At 38.7% G+C, this 12216-nt stretch overlaps 2 protein-coding genes across 6 annotated transcripts; both read right to left on the bottom strand.

Moving 5' to 3' along the window:
- Positions 1-807: 807 nt before the first annotated feature.
- On the bottom strand, positions 808-2538 carry LOC6630077 (uncharacterized). The gene is made up of 3 exons (XM_015171888.3): positions 2397-2538; positions 1033-2040; positions 808-973 (listed from the first exon to the last, which is right to left on the bottom strand). The coding sequence occupies exons 2-3, from the start codon at positions 1998-2000 to the stop codon at positions 913-915; spliced, it is 1029 nt and encodes a 342-aa protein (XP_015027374.1). The 5' UTR covers positions 2001-2040; positions 2397-2538; the 3' UTR covers positions 808-912.
- mfas (midline fasciclin) lies at positions 2529-11991 on the bottom strand. 5 transcript variants are annotated; one of them, XM_015171883.3, is made up of 10 exons: positions 11893-11990; positions 11389-11506; positions 10912-10971; positions 7807-7952; positions 7604-7745; positions 5553-5741; positions 5195-5480; positions 4662-5133; positions 3496-4178; positions 2529-3426 (listed from the first exon to the last, which is right to left on the bottom strand). In XM_015171883.3, exons 2-10 carry the CDS (start codon positions 11451-11453, stop codon positions 2941-2943), a joined length of 2529 nt encoding a protein of 842 aa, XP_015027369.1. In that variant the 5' UTR covers positions 11454-11506; positions 11893-11990; the 3' UTR covers positions 2529-2940. The 5 variants fall into 5 exon arrangements, with proteins under 5 accessions (XP_015027369.1, XP_015027371.1, XP_015027372.1 ...); XM_015171885.3 differs by lacking the exon at positions 10912-10971 and having other exon boundaries at positions 7807-8150; positions 11893-11991; XM_015171886.3 differs by lacking the exon at positions 10912-10971.
- Between the last annotated feature and the right edge of the window lie 225 nt (positions 11992-12216).

The raw sequence follows: 12216 nt of genomic DNA on the forward strand, positions 1-12216 counted from the left end.
TTATATTTATATATTAGAGACGAGGTAGACTTAATGAAAACTCTTTGTTTATTTGATGCGTTTATTACGGTTTGGAATGGCGGGTAAAATGTTTGATAAATAAGTTTGTTTTTCGGTTCCAAAATCCTCATCGCAGAGCACTAACACAACTGCTTCCCAACATTTGGTTCTTTATTTGATGACCATCAAACAATTTTTAAATAGACATGGGGTTTAACATAATGTGGATAGATTTATTAACCGATGGTTTAGAATAAAAGTTAAAAAAGAGTGTGGGTTGATTTATTTACCGCTGGCTTAGAATAAAAGTATTATATTTCGATGTTTAGAAAGTAAACTAATATTTACCTCTGGCCTAGAATAAAATTAATATATTTCGATGTTTAGAAAGTAAACTTATATATATAGTGTCAAATTGACACAGCTTGAAGATCTAATTGCAGTATCGAGCCGACAAGAGCTTCTGAATAAAATTACATATTAACTGCCTATCGGTATTGTATTTTGTTCAACATATTCGAATGCAATACACACATTCATTTGAATATTTTTGTATTATAGTATTATTAGAAATAAAATCAATATGTATTATTAAAGTGCTACCTGGTAAAAAAATAAAAACTTAAACTGATATTGAATCAGATGACATACACACGTATTCACACTATACACATGTGTTGTGTCTGTGTCTATAAATCTGATTACTTTTTTCGCTTGGTTTTAGATCCCCGCAATACGAAATTTATGAAATCCATATAGTTATCCATTAGAATGTCAAATATTATTTTGAAATATACATATAAGATATAAGATAAGATATATAAGATAGCCTTTATTAAATTTTTCTTAAAATTTCGATGGGTAAAAGCTATGCACTTTAATCATAGACATCGAAGTTGTTGATTGGCTTAGTTATTTAAAGTCCCTGATGGTTGACAAGGTGGATCCCCAGCTGTAGGATTGCTTGAAAACACTGCAAAGGATAAGATTGGAAATTTAAATTGGACTTTTCCTAAAAATGAATTTACTCACTTTTCGCGTAGATATTGTAGCACTTCCTGCTCGGTGGAGCTCAAGCCGTTGAAGACCGCATCGAGGTTAATCTGCAGTAGGCGACGATTGGGTATGCCGATCAAAAAGGTTGCAGCGCCCTCCAGCTGCATGGAGTAATACATGGCTAGTTTACCTAGCTCCACGCCACGTTGCTTGCAGATCTCGGCAGCGTGTCGACCTATCGACTGAAGCTCTTCGCTGCCGGGATGCCAAGTTTGTGGACCGGCATTGGAGAGCAAGCCCAGTGCATGGGCGGCGGCACATATGACGCCCACATTTAGCTCCCGGAAAGCTTTCATGTGACGCAACAGTGTATTGTCGAGGAGAGTATATCGAGCATAGGATAGTACAATATTAACGCGACCTTTTGCACGTTCCGCGCAATCCTTTAGAACGTCGACATCATAGCCGGTGATTCCAATAAATCGCGCCTTGCCGGCTTTTACATACTCTTCAAGCACTGGAATCGTCTCCTTAAGCACCATGTCCAGGCTGGGTGCCGCATCCACGTCATGCACCTGCAACACGTCTACATAATCTAAACCCAGCAGACCCAAGCTCTTCTTGACGCTTTCTCTGGTTTTTGCTGCCGTAAAATTGAACATGCGATTGGGGTCTAGTTCATAGCGTCCCACCTTAGTGGCTATGTAATACGCCTCCCTGGGCACATCCATGAGTGCCTTTCCGAGTACCTGTTCCGACTGCCCTTGACCGTAAAATGGTGCGGTATCGATATAGTTGATGCCTGACTTAATGGCCTCCTGCACTGTTCTGATACCCTCTTCTTCGTCAAAGTTTTTGTCGAAGAGCGCGCTTAAGGTGGCGCCACCTAATGCAATGGTGGATACTCTTAAATTGGTGCCACCAAATTTGCGATATTCCATGCGACGGACCAACTCCTCATTGTGAAAGCCCTTCACGAAGGTGGCTGGAAGTGTTCCCGACATCACAAAAGACTTGGTTTGATTGCGCGATCAACTAAAATGTCTGGAATATTTATACACACGTTTAAATGAAATTATCTCTCTCACACACATATATGCGTTTGCTTGTATGTGTATGTGTATATTCGTGTGAGAGAGAGAATTTCATGTATATACATATATATATATATATATATATCACCGAGTGACCTTTAGCTAAACTGAACCTTAATATTATTAATGCGAGTAAGTTATGCTCTTATCGCGTCTCAAAGCTTTGTTTTATTGAGTTCCCTTTTTATACATGTATATACAAACATACGTAATTGTGCTCAATAATTTTAATCTTGGTTAAGGTTAACAGGCATGTATAATAAAGTAGAAATTCTCTCCTATCAGTAAGTATGCTGTATCTTTTACCATGTCGTTTTTCTATCGGCTTCTAATCTTCCAAGGGAAATGTTTATCGATTCCTTTACGATATAGACAAATATTTCTTGCATTAATTGCTTGCCACTTATTGTTTACGCCAAAGTAAATGCTATTGTACCGTTAAGTTATCACTTACAGGTTTAATCAGTGACACAGTTTATTAGTTCAATTATCATCTGTTCCAGGAATGTAAAGAAATATCGATGCATCGACCATCGATGATTTTTTAGCTCAATGCTTCCCGATTGTTGCCTCTGCATCGTCGTTGCATCGATATTTCAAAATACATATCGGACTTTTTCTTTTGCTACATGGTCACATTGGTTTGTAAATGACCAATTCTGTTAAAAAGGTTGCTTTGTTATTTTTTTTTTTTTTAAATTTATGCATATATTCTTTGCTTAATGTAAATTTCAATCATTGACGAATCTTTATAAAATAATATAAATATATATGTATATGTAGTAGACAAAGAAGTAGATACACACATAGAGACATTTAATAATATCGCCGCCCAAAAAACCGCTGATCTTTAAAAGAATACATCAAAATCACCATTGGGCTGATAGCTAGGCGGAAACTGTGGTCGATGGTGCTGCTGCTGTGGCTTGGGCACAATGATGTCATTAATCTCATGCAGGATTCCATTGGTAGCTACCACATCACATTTTGTAACTCCGGCGTTTTCGATTTTGGGTCGGCGATCACGTGTTATGCGCAGGTGTTGACCCGAAATGGATTCGATTGAGCGTACAAATGGCCAATTGGTCGGTATAATACCAGCGCAGCAGACGACGTCGTTAACAATATGCGTCTTGACCTGCGCCTCGAGATCGGGCTGGCTCTGCGTAGCCTTGGACTCGATGGATTCGCTGAACTCCTCAAATACATCATTCTTGGGCACCAGAAGTGTAAAGCTATCTGATTCATTTGATAACAAATGGGTTAAGTTGGCCTTGATCACCAGTTCTAGGAATTTGCTGTAGTTGGGATTGGCCTCCAGTGCTTTGAGCAGATTCTAAGCGGGAGAGCAAAACAAATAGAAAGATAATTCAAAGTGCGAAGCAGCGTTTAATATGAATCTTACATTCTTGGGTGCTGTCAAAGGGCGATCCAGTTGATGCAGCACAGAGCCGCAACTCTCGTCATCGAAGTGCACCAGGCGGGCACAGTTTACCGTAGCTCTGTTCATTACGTCTGAGAAGAGCGCATGCGTGGAGTACAGATTTAGGCGAACATTTTTGCCCGCTATTGTAGGCAACGAGCTCTCCGATAGATCACAGGTCTTAATCATTGGTTTGACCACATGGTAGTTGAGGAACTCCAATAAATCTTTGTTGTTTTTCAACGCCTCTGGTTTTTCTGCCAACAGACGTGCCCATTCTGAATTTTGCAATGCCTTGTCTGTGGGTGCAAAGATTGTAACATTGTCCAAATCATCGAATTGGTCATCGAAGCCAGAGGCCTCCAGCAGGCGCTTGAAGATAGTTAGGTTCTTTTGCGACATCAGAGTGGTCATTGGCAGAGCAGATTCGGTGGGCAGAATGGTGTCAATCACATGGAGTACTCCATTGGTGCCCATGATATCAGCGTCCAGAATTTTAGCGGCGTTATTTATGTAGATAACAGAGTCCTCTGTTTGATTCTGGGCACTTCGTGTGCGGTTAAGCAGAAGTGGTTCACCTAGTAGATTGTACGCTGTCGTCTTAGCACCTGGCAGAGTGGCCAATGAGCAGAAGGTTAGGTCCAGCATGTGGTTCTTCAGTATGTCTGCGAAGATGTATTTTAAGAACATGATAAGGTTTGAAAGGAAAGATAAATATACTATAGGTACCCTCTCCCCCTCTACCCGGCCATGCCTGGGAATATTATTCTTTATCTTTAAACTTTATACAACTATTTTTTTACCCATTTCTTCGATCTACTTTGAAACTCCATATTTACGCAGCGGAGCGGACTTTCCGCCATTCCATACATATTTGAAAATGAACTTAAAGACTGCAGTCAACAGTTATCTGTAAAATTAGTTTAACGCCGATCGGATGTTAGACAAAAAGTTTGATGTAACCATACTTTAAAAATTTTCTTTAACCCCTGGAAGTTACACACATAAATTAACTACAGTAAGATATCAGTCGGATCAACGTATATGTATATATATATATATACACAGTGACAGTTACAGTTACAGTTTGCAGATAAGCAAATCAATGGAAAGAAAGGTTTCAGCATATTTCGATTTTGGTCACTTACTAGAGGCGCAGCCACGTCCCTCCTTTAGGGCACGTCGCAAATGTGGCTCCAGCTTATCAAACGCTGAATCCGTGGGAACAAAGATAGTGACGGGCTTGTCAGCCTCCAGCAGAGCGCTGATGTTGGTTTTTTCCAGCACGGTACGCATGATAGACATATCAGCACGTTCACGTATGAGATCCATTACAGTTTTGGTCAAAGGCTTCAGCACACCACTCAGCGTGTGCACTAGAGCTTGTTCGGAGAGCTTGTCGTGCTTCTCAATGGGCACACAGTTGGCGGCATACCGATAGGGCTCCAGGCCCAAAGCTGGCGGCAACTGGTAACTGTTGATACGTATCCTCTGACCAGGAAGCTCAGTCTGCAGCAGCTTCTCATTGGGAAGATCCTCTAGTTGCGCATCGCCCTGTACCGAGTGGAGCTTGTAAATAGACGACTTTTGTGTGTGTTCCGCCCTGGCGTCATCCACGTTCTGAGTGATATTAAAATAATGAATTTAAGCAGACACTTTTTAGGTGCATTTTGTCACTTACGTTCTCTTGCTGATGCCGACCGCGGTACTCCTGAAAAGCGGTATCGTTGGGCACAAAAAGTGTAATTTTTTTGCCAGTGCCGCTGCCCAGCATATCACCCAGCTCGCCAGCACTCTTAGCGCTCTCAATGAACTGCTTAGCTCCCATATCCGCAGCAGTTGCTTCGATATCTTTGATCTCAATCTTCTCACAGGGTGTGGTAAAGTCTGCGTTGCGTGGACGTCCATAGCCGTGGCAGCATTGGCGTGTCAGCGTCACCGTTTTCTTCTTTCCATTTTGATTGACGCTGCGTACGAAGATAACAATTATTTATAATTCAAATGCAATACTAGCTTTCGTATTGAGTTGCCCTACTTACATCTTTGTGCAGACGTGCTTGTTGGGTTTTTCAGCACAGGAGTTAACGCTGAAATGGAATTGGCCAAAGAGTGGTGAACGGACCACGTTAGCAGCACCATCACGTTCCTCACCGAAGCTGTCCACAGTTTCACCATCAGCTTCCGCGTTTGCTCCTTCGTTTTCCTCCTTTTCGGTGCACACATTGGGTCTACGAGTAGACAAATTGGGAATGAATAAAAATGATTTTTCTTTGGTAATAAAAATTGTGTTGAAAAGGTGAGACAGAAATTACATAATCAAAACATATGAATATATCTACATACATATCTACATATTTTTATTATCATTATTAACAGTTAAAATTATAAGCTATCAATCGAAATGTTGATATGGCTTTGGGATGATATACCAATATTACAATATTTAATTAATGTAATATCGCTGTACTTTGCAAAAATTGGTATCCAAAAAATTCATCTTGAACAAGGTGTTAATCGAGTCATTTATTATTCTTGGCCCAGAGGAATTTTCTATCACTTGCTAATATCTTCGACAAATCGCCAACTTGCAAATCCAAAGTCAATGTACTCGCAATCAGTATCTATACATACAAATATACATTTATAGGTATATGAATACATACTTTACCAGTACTGTAAGACTCCAATAAACGCACCCTAAAGAGCACTTATTTATCTGTCCCTCAATGTGAGTGCTGATGAATTGTTTACTTTATGGATTCGCATATATATGTTTATTCTCATAGTTATATAGCGTACGTCTGTCTAAATGTATGATACTATATGCTCTATGGAATTAACAGCTTAAGAGTTTTGCATGCCGTCAATTTAATTATTTGAATGTGTGCGTAACAAAGCGGACCATTGTATGGGGCATAGTTTTCGAAATTTCTCGGTATATATGTATATATATATATATATATATATATATATATACCAAATAGGAAGCTTGTATATATATATATATATATATATATATATAAATATGCCTTTATATCGGGCCAATTTTTCAATTGTTGCGTCTGACTTTCGTTCTCGGTTCAACAAAAACAAATGCAACAAGTACACGACCAGTTTATTTCGCAATTTTGCTTGAATAACAATTTAGGAAAATGCAAACGACATCCATATCTATATTGAATGCATTACATATCTGTTTGCAAACACATTTATTCATTCACGTTGCATTTAATACATATATGATATTTAGCTGACTATTTTGCTTGAAAAGTGATTAAAAAAGAAATCGACGGTAAGCTTGAAGCCCAGTCATGCGATTTGCAAGATGAATTGCTTAAGTCTTTATTTGATGGAATAAATTAAAATTATTAAAGTAGAACATTATGCACGATGACCGTTTGTGACGTCAGTGAACAAAGAAGTTCCACCGGTTGGCCATAAGGCAAGCTACATTAGCAATTACATTATATTTAATAGCTCTAATGAACTTGACATTGTGCTCGGTTAATTACCAGATGCCAAGATCGTCGAAATCAACCATGTGCGGTGGTTAGGAAAAAACTGAATCCAGTGACCATACCAAATAGGAAGCTTGTATATAAGAATAGTGCGCTTTTAGAATGCGAGATTCGGAAGTAGACATGGAATGAGAACTTGGGTCTACCCAAATACGCGTTTCTGATTTTTAATGATATAGTCTTAGGAACGGTGCATATATTTGTAATTAAAATAATAAGAATGTGAAAAATATATCAAAAGAGAAGTTTAAGTATTTTGTATATCAACAAAAAAAAAAATTCGGAATAAAGAAACGGAATTCTAATTCTAATTAGATAAGAAAGCTTTTGAAATTGCTATCTGCAACAGTGGGAAATTTAGAGACTTTCGAATACCTTTCTGAAAATTAATTTTGAGATTGTTTTGCAGCATCCAAATTTTGGTACCGAATTCGATAAACTTCACATTCACTTTCAAATATGTTTGTGTAATATAGTTTGAGACGTGGGGTACAGGATAGTACGGTTACATTTTCCACGGGCGGAAAAATTGGTGTCCTTAACTCTAAAAACTAATATGATAATGTACTCACCCTTTCCACCAAGGCTCCTGAGCGTTACCAAATCCGAATCCACCAAAAGAATTGATGAACTCATTGCCAAAGAAGGGGAATGATTGCTGGAAGAACACAGCTGGGTTGGGCGAATTCACGTCCGTGGTGATGGCATCGACATCTATGGAAAAGATTGCAATTTTATAGAGGCTTGCCGTGTAATTACAGATTCTGTGGCTTACTGAAAGGCTTCTGTTCCAAGCCCGTGGCATGGGCCTGACTTGATACAGCTGCGGCGGCAGCTGCAGCATCCTGTCGTCCCTGCTGCTGCTGCTGCTCTAGTGGCACAAACTCAGTGTCACTGATGCCGTCATTGTCGAAGCTGCTACTGTAGAGTGGCAACGGTGGTGCATTAGCTAGGGAGTGGTGGCTGGCCAGCGGGGCTGGCGGGGGGGCTGCCCAAACACTGGCCACACGCTGTGACGACTGAGCATGCAGTGGTTCTAGCGGTGCTAGTGGTGCAAATGGTATGGACGCAAACATGGTGCGATGCAGCGGTAATGGGCGTGTTAAATGTTGCATAAAGCTGTTGAGGAGGGGCGGAGTGGGAATGATGTGTTTTAATGTTAAGTGTGTGTTCTGTTTTGTTGACTTGTGTTATGGTTGTGTTTATATTGTGTGTTGTATTTTGTGCCGTTTCATGCAAATTCCACACCAGAGCTTAACTATCCCAAGCGGAGCCCCACCATAATTCATATGCCTTCCATTGTTCCGCACATAAAAGAAACTCCGGTCTGCTCCGGCATTACCTCTATATATTATATAGTATACAACCCGATCGTGCCTATTGTTTAGCAATTGTTTTGCACAGCATTTCTGTGTGCCGCATACTAATTGTCTGCCTCCATTAAATCAGCAGCTAATATCATACAAATCAAATGAAAATTACTTTTTTTTCTAAACGACCAAACAAACCTGCAAAAATACAGAAAACATAATGCGCTGCACTCTGGAGTCATTAATTAAATAGGATTTATGCCTTTCGATTTTAGGGGAACGAAAATAAATTCAACACCAATAGACGAAATGTTTGTGTACAGTTTTTACTCATCTCAAACTCATTCACATGAGTCATTTGCACGTTTTGTGCAAACAAATGTTCACCCGCTTTCTATTGACAAAACAATAACGAATAATTTGTTAGCTGACTTTTCCTATTTACCACTATATATATTTCATATATAAATAACTTTGAGTGTCTGTAACATTTTCGGGATCTTGTTGATTGAGCTCATTATAAATGCGCGCCACGGAAGATAATTAAAAAAAAAAAATAAAAACAAAACATTATAAGAGCTGACAAAAATAAAATTAAAATAAACAAATGTATATATAAACAATATGCTCGAAATGGCGAACGTAACAATTTTTATAATGGCCACGCTCGGTTAACTGCGAGTTACTTCGGACTTCTGAAAATGATATTATTTTTGTTTTTTACGGCATCTTTATCAGGTATGAGTCATGACTCGTTTCTTGAACAAGGGCTCAAAAAACGACGTACTGATTTATGTACGCTCCACAAGGTTTAAGCAGAAGTTTTCTTTTGAATGTACATTTTATATTTATGTATGGACATTTGTCGAGTACATATAAGTCGACCATATATCATGAATTTCGAACTTAAATTGCATCCGCTGGTGGTAAGCAGTTGTCCTTAAGATATTTGATAATATTGGGGCAAACTCATTCCCATTAGAAATATGTAAATATAGTTTGGTGTAAAAAATTGTCAAAGCAAGTTCGGTATGAGTAAATTAGACAATTTTAAAAACGTGACTCACTGATTTGCAATTAAATTAGGAAATAAAAATATATTCGAGCCGCTTTCGCTTGGCCAATGTCGTTTTTGTTGCGAAATGATGGGTTCTCGGCGAGATTCGATTTGTTACGTTAAAAGACTTTAAGCGATTTGGAAAGTTTTGTTAATTTAGTCATGAAACTTCTGGAAGATTCGTTCGTTAAATGAAGTGTATACCGAGTGCATAACATTAAAAATTGTAAATTATGAGCTGTGAACAAAATCAGAATCGCGTAAATTAAATAAAACTGCCGCCTCGACTAGCAAGGCGAATGTTATTGGCCATAGTCGTTGATCAACGGACTGGTCCCAATTGTTCCACTGTTATTTGATTAAAACGCCACCATAAAACAGAACAGAACGTAGAACTAAACGAGTTACACAGAGGTGAGCAGGGGCAGGTTTCTGGTTGACCCAGTTTTTGGTTTAGAAAAGTGGCGACAGGGCATTAAATTGGGCCGTTGCCTGGTCCAAAATTGCATCTAATGAGGTGTCAAATGTTAATTCACTTCATCTCAAACCATTTTCGTGTGCACCCTAATATTTTTCATCAAAAATTGTGTCGAAAAGAGTGGCGACTGCTCAAGTTGGTAAACAACTAAATAGTTTAGGGGCCCAAAGCTGGTTTTAAAGGTTGTTCATTGTAGTCAGCCATGTGTGAAAGGCCCAGACATGTAAACAACGACCCGCAGATATAACAATCATCTGTCAAATACCGTCAGTGCTTTTGCATCTGCATCTCTCGCGGATGCCCTAAAGTCGATGACCCACTTTGCATAGACATTGTTCTCAACGCAGTTAGTGTTGTTTTTTGCGCAATGCCTTTCGTAAAAACTTGAACTGCAGGGTTAAGTGATCTTTGCGGCGTTTTTGTGTTGCGAGTTTCGATTGCACTTCTCTGCGCATATCGCCTTCTGCCTGATGCAATTAACTTATAATTCAACAATCTCTTGTCAGCCAGTCCGATTGGGAAAGCAGAGAAATTTAAGAATTACCATCTACCGATTAACATACGTTTTTAAGGCGTACAGGGTATGCTTATAGACCAATACGTCTGGTGGGGAAGTATTACTAAGGTGATTTTAATTGTTTCCAGTTTTACCGATAAATTGAGGCCAAAGCTTGACTTTCTTTTTGGGCTTTGGTCAATATTTTGTATTCTTTTGAAGTAGATTTATTTCTTCGTTTCAGTTTATTTGCAATATTTTACGAGTCAAGTCAACGTTGTAAATGGTGAAATTTCACCAAGTAAGCAAATAAGGTGCTGACAAAAATGTCATAAATAACTAAACTCGCAATTAGGTTGGCTTTTATGATTTGTCAATAAAAACAAAACGATACAAAATTAAAATTGTCGGGTCAATATTTAAACTGAACGGCATCTGGTTGGGGCGATAAGTGAGATTGTCGTTATTTATTTAGGAAGAGGTTTTAGGAAGAGGTTGCTAAATGCTGGGAATGTACACTGAGAATTTGAATAGTTCACCTGAAAGAGCTTGATGAAGAGTCTACGTCTTCAACACTGGAAGATGAACGGGAATATTCACTGTAAATAAGGCATGCATTAGCATGGGTCGGGCAAGTTACTTAGCAACAGACTAAGAACATACATTAGAAGCATAGAATTGTTATTGCCTAGATTGAGAGTGTGAGTTACATTTTATGTGATAAATAAGTAAACACATTTTATATAATATTGTTTTGAAATAATACAGTGTTAGAAAACAGTTAATGGTAAATGTAAAGATTTCAGATATGAATTTCCCTAAAACACCGGACTACGAGGTTTAAACACAATTTCTCATATTTATTTGTGTTCTAACGAGTATGCTATCAAATGAAATTAATATTTAACAAGAAGCCCATTGACTAGAAAACTACTTAAGCAATGTGCATGAGCTACGGAATGCAAAACACAAAAACCTCACAATCATAAATAAAATGTACAATGTTGTTTACTTACTCGCTGTAAAATGGTACCGCTTGCACGGAGCAGAGTAGAAGCAGGCATGCCCACTGTCTTAGCATCTTGGGGTTGTCAATATCACAATAATTGTCTTAAATCAAGTAGACACTAAAAGCTAAAAAACAAGCAAAAAGACTGTAAAATTAATAAACGCACGAAATTTCACTGATTCAAACAGCTGTGACTGGAATCGGAACGGGGACGAAATCCAAACTGAAAATACTGGTTTTCCACGCCAAAGTGCACTCGAATAGGTTGAAGAAAATGTAGGTGAATGTGGACAATTATGTGAAAATAAAAGAAGAAATTTTTCCACTGTCTTTAATCACTAATTACAACGGCAATAGTTTTATTTAGAGTATTACAAAATTGACACACAATTAACATTTTCATCCAAGCAAGTCGCATTTTGCTTGTACTTGTGTACAGAAACTGTCTTTGAATCCTCTTCACTCACATGCACAGGCAACCACACACATACACACTCTCACGAATACTAACAATTTACTGTAGCCGACGATGTTGACGTTTTGAGCGGCAGTCGAAAAGTAACTGGCTTAGAACGCACTCCGTCTGCTTTTTATAAACTGTGATCGCTGTCACAGCTCTGAGAGCGATGTTTCGATGGCTGCCGGCTAGAGCTTTCGCTCTCACTAGCTTTTGTTAGTGGAACAGACAGAGACAGAGAGAGAGAGAGACAGAGAGAGATAGAGAGAGAGAGAGAGAGAGAGAGAGAGAGAGAGAGAGAGAGAGAGAGAGAGGGAGAGACACCATCAAATGCAAAATTCGTAAAATATTGTGAAAGTGCGCGGCAGATCACTGATA

Source organism: Drosophila virilis, chromosome 2 (genome assembly GCF_030788295.1).
Source record: "Drosophila virilis strain 15010-1051.87 chromosome 2, Dvir_AGI_RSII-ME, whole genome shotgun sequence".
In the NCBI taxonomy this organism is placed as follows: domain Eukaryota; kingdom Metazoa; phylum Arthropoda; class Insecta; order Diptera; family Drosophilidae; genus Drosophila; species Drosophila virilis.

What these genes read in the sequence shown, in the direction of transcription:
- LOC6630077 (XM_015171888.3), bottom strand. Translation starts at nt 2,000, where the DNA reads ATGTCGGGAACACTTCCAGCCACCTTCGTGAAGGGCTTTCACAATGAG. An exon ending in CTACAATATCTACGCGAAAA is followed by an intron (nt 974 to 1,032) that starts GTGAGTAAATTC and finishes TATCCTTTGCAG; the next exon opens with TGTTTTCAAGCAATCCTACA.
- mfas (XM_015171885.3), bottom strand. Translation starts at nt 11,453, where the DNA reads ATGCTAAGACAGTGGGCATGCCTGCTTCTACTCTGCTCCGTGCAAGCG. An exon ending in GTCGGCATCAGCAAGAGAAC is followed by an intron (nt 5,134 to 5,194) that starts GTAAGTGACAAA and finishes AATATCACTCAG; the next exon opens with AACGTGGATGACGCCAGGGC. An exon ending in CTTTGACAGCACCCAAGAAT is followed by an intron (nt 3,427 to 3,495) that starts GTAAGATTCATA and finishes TCTCCCGCTTAG; the next exon opens with AATCTGCTCAAAGCACTGGA.